Source organism: Chlamydotis macqueenii, chromosome 6 (genome assembly GCF_036417535.1).
Source record: "Chlamydotis macqueenii isolate bChlMac1 chromosome 6, bChlMac1.mat, whole genome shotgun sequence".
NCBI classification, from domain to species: Eukaryota; Metazoa; Chordata; class Aves; order Otidiformes; family Otididae; genus Chlamydotis; species Chlamydotis macqueenii.
The window spans coordinates 41,975,797-41,991,805 of record NC_141561.1 but is presented as its reverse complement, the minus strand read 5'-3'; the positions used below and the strand labels follow the sequence as shown (position 1 = coordinate 41,991,805).

Sequence of the window (16,009 nt, the reverse complement as noted above, 5' to 3'; positions counted from 1 at the left end):
CTTCATTACCTTCTTTCTAGAAGGTAAGTAACGAGGCCAAGATGCCAAATAGCTAGAATTGTTTCCATCACTGTCCTGTGCTAGTAACTTAATGAAAACATAAGGTTATTTGGGGATAACTTGCGTTACTCACACGCCCTTGGCAAGTTAGGTGTCTCCTCTGACTACCATGTGAAACACCGACCTGAGCTGCAGTAAGGGCATGTCTTTAGGAAGTGTCTTGTCTTTTTAGCTTTTCTTAGGGTAAGCCAGCTCTTGCTCTGCCCTCCAAAACCAGAGCTTCACATACTTCTGAGAAAGCTGGGATGTGAAGGCATGCCCAACACAAAGCCAAACCCAAGGGTGGAGCAGCTGAGGATAAGCCTTTACTTTTGCTCGTTACACCTTGGGATAGAAAGGCATCACTGGTGTCACCCTAATGTAGGTGAGGCTGCACACACTTTTAGGAAAAAAGTACTCTTTTGCTTCACCTCATTGTATAAAATAAAATAAAGACTGCACAAGTGGTCAGTAACATTCAGAAATGCTGCCCAGTTCAAATGTCAGAGAAGTTGTCTCTTCTCTTTCTTCAGTCTTTGGTTGAGAAGAGAGAGAAGCTGCCCAGAAGCCCGCAGCCAGCCGAATACAGCGGTTTAGAAACACCTTGACATTTCTGTCCCAGTACATTACCTCTTTTTCCCACTGACTCACAGAACTGCCATACGTGGAAGAATCTGACTCATTTAAAAGCCTCTCTCCTCGGGAAAGATTTTCTGAGTTTCTCCCACCCTTTATTTTTCGGAAAATAATATCTTATTTCTTAAAAAGAAATAGGACACCTTCTTAAAAAGAGATAGGTTTGCATAGGACATCTTGAAAGAGTACTTTCCTCCAAGTGAATGGCCGAAGTCCCCCTGTGAAGGCTCTCCAGGGAGATGTCTTGTTCCTACTCAGAACATACATGTCAATGTGAAGGATACTACCCAGAGTAACCTGGCACAAGAAGAGCAGCAGATGTACGGAACTCTGCTCTAGTTTCCCAAAACCTCCATGTCTACCTTCCTGGCCAGAAAGTGCACGTCATCATGCTGGATCATTTTGTAGTCGTTAGGAAACTACTTCCAGAGCCGAAGGCTGTCGGTGGAATACGAACACACACCACTTTGCTTCCAAAGAAGTCCGAAGCACTAACTGTAGCTTGGCAGCCAGTCCACTTAGGACTTTCGAGACCATGTGTTAGCTTGCTCTCTTTCAGTTGCTGCATCTGGAACATGTGTTTCTTCTTGCTGCTTGTGTGTTGTGCATATTTCTCCTAAGTGTTAGTTTATAACATGTTGTACTCACTCTGAAAACACCGCACGTAGCAGGTGGACTAGAAAGAACACACTTGGAAGAAAAAGCAGCACACTGTAAACCGAGGGAAGCTTTGAGAGAGGTTGGCTAGGAAACAGAACAGCACTTCTCCTGACATGTGCTTTAAAGCGAACGCCAGCAAGAACGGAGAAGAACGTTTTGGTAACAGGGTATGAGGGGGAGTCTTCTCCGACGGCTCTTCATCAGCAGGCCTTGGGCAAAGGGCAACTGGTGAAGAGCCACGCACGACTGAGTAATCTCGTCACGCCACAGCAAGCACGGCAGGAGTAGGTGACAGAAAACGATGTGAAGGTTCAAGGAGTCTGCACACACCATCTCAGGGCTCTGAGAGCGCTGGCCAAACAACGCTTCAGTGCCTCAGCTTCCCCACACGTACACGCTTACAACTTATCACAAGCCCACGTACGTTCCTGGGATGTGAATGTAAAACCAGGCACAAGCCAAACCAGTGAGCAGTGCTGCAGTGCTTCAGCAAGCGACATCTCTCAGGAGTTCCCATTGAAATGGAATGGCAGAAACACACATCACCACGTCTGTAACTTACGCAGAACACCCTTTGTTCTGACCCTACATCCTGCAAAACAGAACCGCATCCTACTAGGGATTAGTGCATTGAATCAGCCCTATTTATAGAAACACACCTTCCCACAGGTACTTAGTTCTGAAAACATGACATAGGGAGTGATTCAAAGCAATTAGCATACGGAAAAGGTAACATACACAAACAAATACAATCTGTTCGAATGCAGCTGATTTTGCCATGTTTTTGCCATTTATAATAACGATGAAAAGCAAGTATTTTAATCCATGATTTTGTAAATGCGTGCCTTTAGAACAGAAACAGAATAGAAACCATCAGCGACAAAGAGGAAGGGTAATCATAAGACACAAGGTTTTCTGTGCCACTTTAATCTAAAGTGGTTAGAACTAATGATGTAGTTTTACATTTTTTACGTACAAACTTACGCTTTCCTTACGGAAGCAAACACTCTTTAATTCCGTTTCACCAACATGATAAGGCAGCTTCCCCCTACCTCTGGATGAGGTGGGCAACCTCTCATTTTGCAACCAACCAACGTACAAATGAATGTATTCTAAAGGTTAAATTACAGAGCACAGACACGATACAGTATCTCTTTTGTACAAGGGCTGGATTTTACAAAAAACCCAACGGATGTCGCTGGCTCTCTTTCCCCAGCCGAGGCTGAGTTTTGCACATTTGCGCTCACCTGTGACTAAGGGGGTTTGTGCAGCCGGCTGTTCCAGTAAGACCATGTGTTGCAGAAGAGGGTTATGTGCCGTTCCCCCATCTCTTTCCAACGTTGTAGTGCTTAAGTAGGGAGTGAGGTGAGTACCAGGAAATAGAGAGATCCGCTGCTGTAAAGCTGGGATAGTAAGTCTCTCCGCGTCCTGCTGCGCTGATCCTCCCTGCGAACGCACAATTGAGGGCAGAGCGTGTTACGGGATGAAGCGGTGCAAGCAGCATTTTGCAGGCTGCATACCCCATCACTTACGCTGGAAGGACCAGTCGCAGGCAGTCCTAGCGTGATGTTGGGCAAAGAAGGAGATGTGTAGAGCGGAAGCTGTGTTACCGAGCCTTCACGATTCACAAGTCGGTGAGCCAGGCTGGTCTGCAAACAAAATCAAGAACATCGTCCTGGTGAGAGAGCACCCACAGACGGGACCACGCAGACAGTACACTCACTATGAGGACACATCAGAAATGCACGGAGCTGACACTGGAAACGCTGAACAGGGGAGCTAAGCTGTGCTTCAGACCCAGCCTAAATAGGCACCGACTAGGTTTACACCCCGAGCACCGCTGCCGTGGCTGCGCGGGGGCAACAAGACCAGGATAACCCACACAGGGATGACCTCACTCTGCCATGGCCACCGCCACCGCTGCCCTACAGAGAGACCTCTTCCAGTTTATTTGCTCTTTCCTGGAGACTAAAGATCACCCATCCTTCCTCCTCGCTGCTCTGCTTCTGCTCAGTCTTCATCCCGTGCCACCGCAAAAAGCTTTTGCAAAGAAGATTTAACAGCTTACTTGTCCTTCTCAAGTATCTGCCCTTGTAACGCTAAAACAGATTATCATAAAAAAAAAGCATTACAATGGCTGTTGTTCTCGTTAGCAAATCACAGACAATTTATGCTATTTACTAGCATGCTTTAGCTTAAATCACACTTCAAAATTTCACAGAAAACCCTTAAGGTTGCATTTACGTAGCTATTGCCTGATTTTAAGGGTGAAATGTGAGATTTACTGAATTATCTTATGGCCATTTAAAGCAGGAATACTTAAGTAAAAATACCCTTAATTTCAAAACAAGATTGATTTGAATTACTTGCTAGAAAGGCTATTATAAAAACTACATTGTTTCAAACTGCCTGATTTTCCTGTTAGGAAACAAGTGTTCCGATCACCCTGAATTCTCCACAGGTGATTTTCCAACTTAAATAAAATAGAGTTTAGATTTAAAAAATACTTCCTGTAGAATTTTTACTGTTTAACTCGGGTGCTATTGTGGAAAAAAAGGGATTATGGTTAACTTAATATTACACTACGGAACACAGGATGCTATGTCCTACTTGCTCATGCAAGAGGGACAGGCGGAGCAGAGCCGTCCCCAGATCTGCCCGTCCCTGTTATCAGACACCGGGCTGTCTTTTCAAACGGACTCTCCGATGTGCCACTACCTTGTCAGACGTTCTCCCAGGGTCCAACTTTGCCTAAACTCCTGATGCTCAGCAAAGTCACCTAGCTCTCATGAGACCCTGTGCAAAATTTCACCTGCAAAGTGATTTTTTTCTTATTTCCTTCTTGCCTTCCTCTGCTTTCATGAATGTCATTCAAGCTTATTGAAAGTGTATTACAGATCGGTTCTCCCGTTACAACAGCAAATCTGGTTTTAAGATCTCAGCTCACAATTGCTGCCCCAAAGGAGGAAATTTGCAGGGAACGTTTTGCTGTCGAGCGGTACCTGGTACGGGCACGTGATGCTGCATACCCACACACCACTTCTTCCAAGTAATTTTGAGCACTACTGGCAATTTCGCTTTGGTTTAAATTACATAATGTTAGCACACCACACATAGTAAGGTAGTTATTGTCAGCGGAGTAATGAAATATTTCACCGATACCATAACTGAAATAAAACAACATCCATTTTCTCTTTGAACAATCAATACTCTGCAGTTGTGCCTCAAACCATCTCCTGGGGATTTGTTTGAAAAACAACGAAGGGAAAAGCACAGCAGCTTGCCGGTCCCAGCAGACGCCATTTAGCAGCATTACGATCACTCCGAACGCACAGATCCCAGCTCTGGGTTGGACACAAACGGGTCTGAATTGCACAGAAGAGAACGATTTCAGCATGTACAACTGCCAGCTGTAGACAAGAACTGTTTATAGTCTTGTACCAACTTGTACCATTCTTCCAGAGATGGAAAAATCTTTAGATTTAAAAACAGTATTTAAAAATTGACATTGTCTATTCTAAAAGGAGGCAGAGAGCTGTAGCCTTTCCACACTGAAGGCAAGAACTGAAACCAGAATACTGAACTTGGATACCGTCTTCCAACAGAGCAGAAAAGCTTCAAGAGGTGACCTAGCAAACTAAGAAGCGAAGAGATATTCTTTCTCATTTAAAATAAAACAGGAAGGTAACTTGGTAACATTCTTTTTTCAGGAATTCTTAAAAATCTTGAAAAATTTAAAAGTGGGAACATGAGAAAGCCTAGTCAACTGGCATTAAAGAAATTTCCAACACGTGGACTACCACGTAATACCACTAGCTGAAGAAGAAGATTTTAAAGAAGCCAAACCCCTACCTTTCCCAGTTATTTTTTCCCAAATGAACCTATACAGGCAAACGGAGCAGCTAGTACCACACATGAAACGCTGGAACAAAGTGCAGAGTTATTTTTCCCAAAAAACAAACGCAGAAGACTAGGACGTTTAGCCGAGCCACACAAGTACGTCTGAAACACCAGGGGAGAACAGTCTGCGCGACAGCTTATCGACGCTCCGTTTGCCATCGCAGTGATTTATGTGTCATCTCTTCTGTGATGGCAATGATCCAACAGACTTGACACAGTCCTGGGCAGCTCTAACACTGGGACCGTACAATCATTTCTCTGCTATATTTTCCAAAAATTATAAAAGGGTGGAAAAAAAACCCCTAGACATTATTTTCAGGGAAATGAAAACTAGAGTTCCTTCCTCCTTTAGGCATGGGTTGGTTGGAGATGGTGCATCAAACACAGCTCTTGTTAAAACTCCAGTTGAACACGCTCCTTTCCCCACGTACAGCAGCATCGCTGTGAATTACCCGCCGTGGTGCACGTGCCAAAGAGGCAAAGACGACTCCCAGGAAAGGCTTCGGCAGTACAGGGATTTTTTTTTCCAAATCGTCTGCATCACTCATGCCTCAGCCTAAGTTACAAACTTGCTGCATTAGAAGCAGTTGATGAAAATTCAGAGTTTTTCTTACAGCCTGTGTCTGTTTTATTAGGTATTGGCAGCCTAGTCAGATGATTAGCTCATATTATTGGGCTGAAAAATAAAATGGTTAAGGAGAATACCACAGCCTCACATTCACCTGCACAAGCTAACACCGACTTGCGGTAAGCTGCCTGCTTTGTTTGTACCACCAGAAATTGCCGAATCCGCTAGCTTTCCATCCGCAGCACCGGGGAATTTGTGGCTTGCTAAGTACGGACAGGACTGACAGCTCCCTGTCAGCAAAAAGCAGTAACTAAGCGTTGGTCTGCCGGGGGCTAACGGAAAAACACCCCAGATGTGCCCCAGCTCAGCTGGCCCTCAGTTCTGCCAACCCGGTAAATAGCCCTGCACGTAGGATCGCCAGCTCCGCTCCGAACTACTGAACGGTCGGCGTGTGTCCCAAAAGTCATCTCTCTTTAGAGCAGCTTCTGCTCCCAGAGCCAAGTGAAGAGGCCACCTTACACCATCCCAACCTTTACAATAATTGTCCAAACCTTCTAAGGCCTGCAGCAGACTAGAGTGGATGGAGATAGGCGTTGGATAATTCGGCAGAGGAGAGGAGGGAGTAGAAGGCTTACTGCCTGTATTAAATGCCGTTACACTACATTAGAAATGAAAATAAAGTGAGAGAAGGCCAACAGCATCCTGGCTGGTATCAGGAACAGCATGGCCAGCAGGAGCAGGGCACTGATCGTGCCCCGGGACTTGGCACTGGTGAGGCTGCACCTCGAATGCTGTGTGCAGTTTTGGGCCCCTCAGAACAAGGACGTTGAGTTCCTGGAGTGTGTCCAGAGAATGGCAACAAGGCTGGTGAGGGGTCTGGAGCACAAGTCTTACGAGGAGCAGCTGAGGGAACTGGGGTTGTTCAGTCTGGAAAAGAGGAGGCTGAGGGGAGATCTCACTGCTCTCTACAGCTGCCTGAATGGAGGGTGTAGGGAGGCGAGTGTTGGTCTCTTCTCCCAAATAATTTCCAAGGACAAGAGGAAATGGCCTCAAGTTGCAGCAGGGGAGGTTTAGGTTGGGTATTAGGAAGCACTTCTTTACTGGAAGAGTGACCAGGCACTGGAACAGGCTGCCCAGGGCAGTGGTGGAGTCACCACCCCTGGACGTGTTCAAAGAACGTGTAGACGTGGCACGGCAGGACATGGTTTAGTAGGCATGGTGGTGTTGGGTTGATGGTTGGACTTGATGATCTTGGAGGTCTCTTCCAACCTTAAGATTCTATGAGTCTATGATCTGTACAAAACCAGAAAGCAGGAAGGGGAGGGCTTACATTTATACTAAAAGAAGTTCTTTTCAACTCCCAGTGACAATCTGGGGACAACAAACCCAAGTCTGTTTTTACAATCCTGATGTTCAGACAAACACTACATACATGGGGAGAACAGCTGACGGTTAGCTGCACAAAAGAAACACATCGGTGACACGACACAACCACGCTGGTTTTCTACACCTAAGGCTTATGATGGGAGGGAGTTAATGTGGCCCACACCCTGGTATCCGCCTTTGGAGAACTGCAGCTTTCAGTAACCCCGAACACAGAAATCACGGTAGTGAATTCAACTCCAGTTTACCCAGCCCAACACCTTTCTCTTAGAATATGTAGCAGATGCCTCAAGTGATGGTGAAAGCTGAGGGGATTATGAACTAGCACATGGCACCAGGCACCAAGCTGTGAAAGCCCTAAGTGGGGAGGAAAAGGTTAAATCCTTTCCTTTCAATCCAGTTCTGGTTTGGCCATATGCAGACTAACCTCCCGCACGCAATAAATTCACCCTATCTACAAGAACAGTCCCTCAATTTTCAAATACTTTCATTTGACCAGGAAACACTCTTCACTTGCTAAATCACTCTATTTTTAGTCTCTCCTCACAACAAAACCACTACAAGTTACCACAAGCAGCTTGCGAGCTGGCTCAAACTAGATTTAATAAACAGATAATGCATCCCGTCAGCCCAGACTGAGAGGTAATTCCCAAAGCCCACTCCAAGTCATGATCCTGGTTTTTGGTTTTTTTTTTGCATGGTACGCACCAGTTTGTACACTCGAATTCCCAAAACTCTGCAAAAACTGATTAGAAACCCAAGTGTTAAAAATCTGAGGGAGGAAGGGCTCTGTACCTCTGCTTGAATACTCGTGACTGATCCGGCAATTCCGTTCTCGGCGCTGATGTTATTGGAGCTGTTGTTTGGAGAGCTGGGCCCAGATCCAGGAGCACTGTTGCATGCAGAGTCTAAAAACACGTCCAAAACCAACTTTTAGCGTTACAATCTCTGGCGATGGTATTTACACAGATAACAAGCCCTCGAGTTTGCTTTTGGAGGAAAGCAATCCTCCTCCTCCCCATCTCCCCCCCAACTAAATCTTCCCAGGGCTCTTAAAACACTGACAAACACTTTCAAACGGCCTGTCCAAGGACCTACTTACCATATTTATGTCTTCTCCTCATGAGGATTCCTCCTACAGTGTATTAATAACTGTAAATATGATTGGAAGATAAGAGAAGACATGGAAGGCTCGAAGAGGCCAAACTGGAGGACACTGGATTGTCCTGCCTCGTTTTTCTAGAAGTGCTCCTCTCACCTCCTTTAGCCTATAACCCTAACAACAGCCTCTCGCCACGTATTGCACCAGACTTCACACCAGAACGACCAGGGAACCAGCTCAGCGTTGACATTTTCCCACGTAGGCTTCTGGTGCACCGGGATTTGCTGGAACTACGGTGCCAGCACTGAGCCCTCACGGTGACCGTGCATGCAGAGTCGACCTCTGCTTTTATAAAGAAGCACCGAGGAGTTCCAGCGCAGGCACGCGGGATGTCCCCGTCACCTGGGATGCACCCGCATCGTGCCAGGTCCTTGGAGAATCACGACCTGCCTTGGGCTGCCCTTCACACAGCGCAACAGCTCCCATGGCACTGAGCTCCCCAAAACCACCCGAGGACTGACTCACAAGGATGCCGTTTCGCCAGGATGGCAAATTCAACCATTTTAAGAGATTTAAAAGCTGCCTGAGTGATGTGGGACTGGATGAACAACCGGCTATGGTCATGGCTGAGTGCATTTTATCAAAATCAGGCAAAATTCTACAGGGTTCAAAACAGTAAATTTGCTTCAAATAACTGCCTTTTTTTTTTTTTTTTTTTTGGTAAGTCTTCCCCACTTATGGAGCAAAACACTTTCTCACTGGAAAGACCCAAGGCAGAGTTAGTCACCCAAATGATTCTGTTATCACCTGAACACTCAGAAAACCCTCTCAGCTTCGTATATTTTGTCAACACGGTCCCTGTGAACTCACTAAGCAGAACCACGGAGATGACCAGCCTCAAATCAAAGCCTCCCCACTAATGATACAGAAATAATAACAAACAAACTGCGCATGAAATTGCAACAGCCAGAAAACTTCCCTCAGAAGATCCCTCACCTGGTGTATGGCTCAGCTTCCACCGTTTCTCCTTTTATTTTGGAAGGGAAATAACATTAAAACTTTTTTTCCGATCTTTCCTCCTCCCCAAGCACAGGATTTGCCCAACACTAGAAGAATCTCCCAGCAGCTGCAATGGTTCAGCCTGCAGCAGTCTCATAATTGCTCTAGGATGCCCCAGTAGAAATAAAAACCAATTGTTACGATTTGGGGGATTTTTAAAAAGTTATTTCTTTTGCGGAATTATTCTGCACATACTGTTTTCTATTTTGAGCTTTGCGAGTACCTCCAACAAAGTAGAAATGAGATTATTTCTTTTTTTAAAAAAAAAAATTGCTGCTTTTTGTTGCCCGTGCATTTGGGAAGGTCTCTGCTATCAAGACAGCTCAGCACTGAATAAAGCCCAACCGAGCACCTAGTGTCGAATTTCTCTATGGAAAGCAACTTCAGAGAGTCTAGGCATTTTGAAAAATATATTCTGATTGCACAGAAGATATGTGCTTTTTCTGGGACCACATCATGAGCTCAACATATTAGATCTCGTGCGTACTACCTAGACATTGGAAAGGTACCTGGCACATTCACATTGTCACTCTATGAAGACAGGGATCAAACGTCATTTCTATTCCCTGAAGTTGCACTTCTTTTAAAAGAAGTTATTTTCCATTCAGAAGTCCCCTCTTACTGTAACAACTCCAACAAACATAGAAATTTTTTACACTGAGGGTGGTGGAACACTGTCCCGGGTTGCCCAGCGAGGCAACCATCCCATCCCTGGAAACATTCCAGGCCAGGTTGGCCGGGGCTCTGAGCAACCTGATCTGGTTGGAGATGTCCCTGCTCCTGGCAGGGGAGTTGGACTGGGTGGCCTGGAAAGGTCCCTTCCCACTCAAACCATCCTGGGATTCCATGATTCTAACTCTCTTCGTTGCCACCTGTGCACCAAGAGCCAGCTATAAGCACGAGCCCAGAAGAGGTCCTGCTGTCTCTGTTGAGGTATTTTTTCCTAGCCAGGCTTCAGACTGGCTTCTTGAACCAGGTCCATGCTCAGTGAGAAGCAAGAGCTCCCACTGCCACTTCTGAAGGCATTACTAGGACCAAATGGCAGGCAGCAGAGCCTCGTTTACCCTCAGTCACGTGTCACACAGCAATATATGAGGGAAGCAAATGCCGTGTTCGAATCTGATACAACCTGTGCTGAAGCTGTTGAAACCATCCCTGCCCTCTGCAAACAGAGGGGCTCTGACCGAGCGGCGCACTGCTACCCCAGGCTCTCCCGAAACCACCGCGTCTCTGAAGAGAGCTCGCGTTGAGTCCATTTGAATGATGACAGCATGCCTTCAAGGGAGACAAGCCTGGAAAAGCAGTCGCACAGTGGTACTTCCACAGAGGCATCCCTAGATGGTGCTAAGAATTAACTTTATGGTAATCTATACGATCTGCTTAACTCTGACCGCTCCTTACAAACTTCAGTCCCAGAAGAATACTATTTTTCAACACAAACTGTCAAATAAGTAGTCAAAAATATCTGCTATGTATAGAAAAAAATGCCCTTGCACGTTTCAAAACTTTGGCGTAACTACTCAACAAGGACGGATGGCAGGCTGCCCAAAGCCCAAAACAAACAGAGGCTGCAAAGCATTTACTGGTGGAGGGCGACAGCCATGAATTATGGCCTCGCTGTGGATATTAACAGGATCACCTCCGAGGTATTTTATTTCTCAGCAACCTGTTGCTGAAGATCTCAGAAATGCCTTGGGGGAAAAAGAGCACTCTGGTGATGTAAAACAAACTACAAAAAACCCTCACTGGGTTGGTATGGCTGTCTCACACACAGGCACCCAACGGAGCAATGCTGCTGACGCCCACCTGCACCACCCACTGCTGAACTCACCAACTCTATCCTGGTTTTGCCAGTGTGGAGACGCACGCGAGAGATGCAAGAGTGTGCAATTAACTGGGCACAGGAATTGAGTTTGGTAAGGGACGTCTCATTGAGTGTGCGGCTGCCGGTGCGGATCTGTCGCTTACCCGACGTACCTGTGACGTCCAGCGGGCGCTTCTTCAGAGCGGTAACCACTGGACCATCTTTTCTGCGCAAGAGGGGGCTGCTCCGTCTTTCAGCAACTTTTTGCTTTAGCCTGGATCGTAACTTCAGATTGGGTTCAGATGCTGGGCAGAAAAAGGAAAAGCAAACAGTGTGCTGGTTAAGATTACGGCAGTAGTTTTTTACTCAAGGCGAAGGCTGAGCTGTAGTTCAGCATTTGCAAAAGCCTAAATAAAATTAGTCACTTGACAGCATATATTTGGAATAAAGACTTCTTAACATAATGAACAGGTCCCAGTCTATCTTATATTTGAGTTCACCGGCAACGAAAGTCAACAGCATTTTAATTGAAAAACAATAACCATAAAGTCTTCTCTCAAGTGAAGACACAGACTGACAATCTGCTGTGAGCTCACGCAGACTAGTGCAGGAGCACCATTCACAGCCCTCGCTTTCCCACCTTCACCCACCTTGCTTCCAAACCTAACTCTCGGGATCTAAAAAATCAACACAGGAATTGGAGAGACAACTGAGATGCTGCTGTTTGGTCAGTGTGGAGCATCACCATGGGGCTGAGACACTATCTGCAATGCATTGCTGAAATGGGCAGCTCCATGCCCTTGGGAGTCATCCGATCACAGGGTGAGCCGGCTTCGGGAGCTACGCCAGCGAGGGGGAAAGAAAATACAAAAATCAAACCCCACAACCAAAACAGGTGAATGTTTTCCTGCTAGCTCACGTCCCTGAAGCAACTCACCTTGAAGTCAGATGAGTTTGTGTCAACTGGAGCCAGTGTCAACTCAAGAAAAAGGGCATGAGAGTGTGGCCAAAGCCAACGCCAGGGAGGAGAAGTTTTGTTTATTTGGGGAGCAACTTGCTCACATCATCCCAGCCACAAAGTTAAACTGTATCTAAAAACACATCAAATATTTGGAAAATTCAGGGCTGCCAAGGGTAGGCGCACATTTATTTCCCGAGACCAGAATCTGACTTGCTTTGTGTACATTGTACCTTTGAGAGGCTCTCCTAAAAACTTCTGCCGAACCCAAATCTTGAGATATCATTTACCCAAAAGTCAAAGCAGAGCTCCTGGGAACCCAGAACGCCTCTTGGTTAATGACAGCTGGCAACACTGGATATGTTTGCATGGCACAGCTTATCAAGTTTTTATAAAGGTAATGAAGCCTTAAGTCAAGATTCCTCCTGCAAGATGATTTTCTCTGTAAACTTTCTGATCTCTTGAGTACACGTGAAATATCTGCTTTGGCGCTTGAGGGCTCCTGACAGTTATGAGATTTGTGAACCAGCCCAATCTTTTCCTTTCCTCAATCTCTTATCAACTCTGCGGCTTAATCCCTTTGAACCGGCAAATCCTGTGCTCTTACCATTAACTACTGATCCACTCGGCTCCCTGCACTCCAAGGTCAATAATCCACATTTCTTTAGAAGAATTAAAATAGGGTTTACAAACTGATTTGAATTAACTAAGTCTGGCCACAGACACATTTCCCTACATTTGGCTTTGACCACTGGGTCACATAAAAGATGAAGTCTGACAACATTAATTGCAGGGCTCAAAAATCAGAAGGCTGATGAATTCAAGATCAAATGCTTGAAGTTAAGCCATCAAAACAGTTCTTTGATGAAACTTTTGGGAAGGGACAAAAAAAAGAAAAAAAAAAAAAAAAAGAGCTTTTCATGACTGTTTTGGGCAGAAAAATGCCAGCAGGAGATAAAGGGAGCACTAAAAAAAAGTGTCAGACTCCTCAAGATGATGCTTAAAACGCAGCATGAAGTGCATTCACAAAGGGGGAATCATCTTACAGAGCATTTGCATGTAACATGGCAGGGGTCGGAATGCAAATCCGGCGTTTGCTTGCAGGGCAATACTAGAAGAGCGGACTAGTTAAAACACAAGTGTAAACTCTAACTAGTTACTTTATAAAGTTCTCTTCAAAACAGAACTGACTTTATTATTTTGAAAGTAGTCTTTGAGCATGTCAACGTTCACTACCTCATCCCACATCCTTTAATTCACAGCTTTGATTTTTTCCGAATGTTGAGTATCAGACTGAGTATCTTGAAGCTGCAGTCAAGACTTGAAAGAGGAATTCAGAGCGCGTCACAGCCAGATGCCGACACCTCCATTTTAGATACATTCGCACTGCCAACAGCAAATGAAATATCAGCCGATGGCACAGCTGCTGAAAGGATCCGTCGTCCGACAAAGAAAAACATGACAACAAAAACTACTTCGGCACAGATTTTAATCGTACGTAATTTATAGCCTGCATGGTGTTCATCTAAAATATGTTTTCTGTTGGGAACAGACAAATAATTGTGTGGCGTTCAAAGAGAGAATAACTTGGTTAGAAAATATCTCAAAAATGGGCAGGGACCCACAGGATCTGGGGGTCACAGAGTGCCCCACACTACCAGACTCATCCCATACATAAAGGCACAACAAAAACACCATGTCACAGGAAGGGAATAACATAGGAAATTACAGCCTTAAAAGAGAAAACACCTCGAGAATAAGTCATGGTGAAAGCAGATAATTATTATTTGTCAGATAAACCTGTTTTCAGGCAAAGCTATCCCATATATTCCTCCTCAGCTGAAGGACTGATGTCTGAAACACCAAGCAGTCTATTTAAAGACCTGTGTTTGTTCCCTTCGCTCTGATTTCGGGGTTTATCCCCCAGATACAATCCCAAGCCGAAGATGCCATCAGGGCCTTGGCGAGCGCAGTCCCCAAGCTACCTGGTGCTACGCAGCCCAACGCAGGCGAATTCAAACTCAGCACGGGTGGCGCTGAGCACTCTGGATTGAAAGAACTCACACATTGCAGATTTTAACAGACAAGATGCAGCTTCCAACAGAGGCATTTTCAAAACTCAAAACAATAATTTAAGCTTAGTCACATGGTTTTTAAACTACTATAGAATTAGAAACATTTTTAAGCTGATGAGAGCTGTCCTTTGCAAGTATGAAACAGGAATTTAAGCAACACGTAACTGTCAACACCAGCCAACACAGGTTCAGCGTTCTCCCAGGAACACCAGCTCCACCGAAAATCTCCCAAGAGTCACCCCGCCCAGACAAAGCCATGCTCCCCATCGCTGCTAACGAGCGTGAACTTAGGAGAACAGCAGACGAAATTACAAAATGTACTGGCCTTCTGCATCTTAAGGTGAAATCTTTTAAACTAATGCCGTGAAGTTATAAAAAAAATCAGTTTGATTCCAGTTTAGCAAACAAACGAAGCTCATGCCCAAGTCTGAGTCAGCTTCCACAAAGCCAGTGGGATTTCTTAAGCAGTGACATACTTAATTTGGCCTATAATAAGGATTTATACAAAGAATATTTTGTTTTCCTCTGAGTAAATTAATAACCAGAACATAAGCCAAAAGCTTCTCTAGTTTTCACAGGCTCAAACCCAAGTTACCCCTCTTATATGTCATTTATTGCAGCAGGACCCATGTAATCCAATTCTCCAACATTTATGTCATTCTCATTGTTTTCTTCCTAGAACTGCATCCCCTAAGCTGCTGAACTAATCTGACATTAAGTCTGTGTAAGTTGGAAAACACAAAGTCCTGGCCAGAGTTTGCCGTGTTCCAATTACCCATCCACAGTTCCGGAAAAAAGCAAACAACGCACCATGAAAACCCTTGTACAGCTTAATTCCAGCAGCTGGGACTGAGCAGGGCTGTCATTCTTTTATTATTATTTTTAAGCTCCATACTAAGCCTTACCAGCCAGGCAAAGGCCAACACAATTACCTTGCCTCTCTTCTAACGTCCAGGTCACCCCATGGGTAAACACAGGAGAGGGAGAGAGATAGCTATCAGAAACTGGCCTTTCGCACAACCCAAAATATTAATAAAGATAAATTACCTTGTGCTTAAGCAGGAGACACCACACGTTCTGCAACTGAGCGTTCACTCCCCACTCTGCGGCTCCTTCGTCCCCTACCCAGCTCTATCCCAGGCCTTTGTCACTGCTCCTCAGTGCGCATGAGGTGGTCTTTCCCCTCCAAAAACAGCGGATTGTGACCTACCTAGTCAGGAAGACCTGGTAAAGCTGGACATGGCAAAGTTCATCTATGTTCAAACAAAAAGACTGGAAATTGTTTCACCATTATCCCTCTGAAGCCCAAGTGAGTCGATGTTCATAGAATCACAGGATGGTTTGGGTTGGAAGGGACCTTCAAAGCCCATCCAGTCCAACCCCCCTGCAAGGAGCAGGGACATCTCCAACCGGATCAGGTTGCTCAGAGCCCCGGCCAACCTGGCCTGGAATGCTTCCAGGGATGGGGCACCCACCACCTCTCTGGGCAACCTGGGACAGTGCTCCACCACCCTTGCATAAAAATTTTATTTCCTTATATCAAGTCTGAATCTCCCCTCTTCCAGTTCAAAGCCATTACTTCTCATCCTGTCACACCAGGCCCTGCTGAAGAGCCTCTCCCCACCTTTCCTGCAGCCCCCTTTGGGCACTGGGAGCCGCTCTCAGGTCTCCCTGGAGCCTCCTCTTCTCCAGGCTGAACAGCCCCAGCTCTCTCAGCCTGGCCTTACATGAGAGGTGCTCCAGATCATCTGCGTGGCCTCCTCTGGACCCTCTCCAACAGGTCCATGTCCTTCTGATGTTGGGGGCTCCAGAGCTGGATGCAGTG

General features: G+C 45.7%; 1 protein-coding gene across 8 annotated transcripts in view; it reads right to left on the bottom strand.

Annotated features, from left to right (window-relative positions):
• HDAC4 (histone deacetylase 4) overlaps positions 1-16,009 on the bottom strand; it is a 255,508-nt gene that overhangs the window by 68,554 nt on the left and 170,945 nt on the right. For 5 of the 8 annotated variants that reach the window (XM_086751531.1, XM_086751535.1, XM_086751532.1 and 2 more), the window contains 4 exons: positions 11,316-11,456; positions 7,982-8,094; positions 2,868-2,984; positions 2,583-2,781 (listed from right to left, as the gene is read on the bottom strand). In XM_086751531.1, coding sequence (XP_086607657.1) covers positions 2,583-2,781; positions 2,868-2,984; positions 7,982-8,094; positions 11,316-11,456 — 570 coding nt within the window. The remainder of the gene's footprint in view (positions 1-2,582; positions 2,782-2,867; positions 2,985-7,981; positions 8,095-11,315; positions 11,457-16,009) is intronic. The other 3 variants (XM_086751533.1, XM_086751536.1, XM_086751534.1) reach the window with 1 other exon arrangement.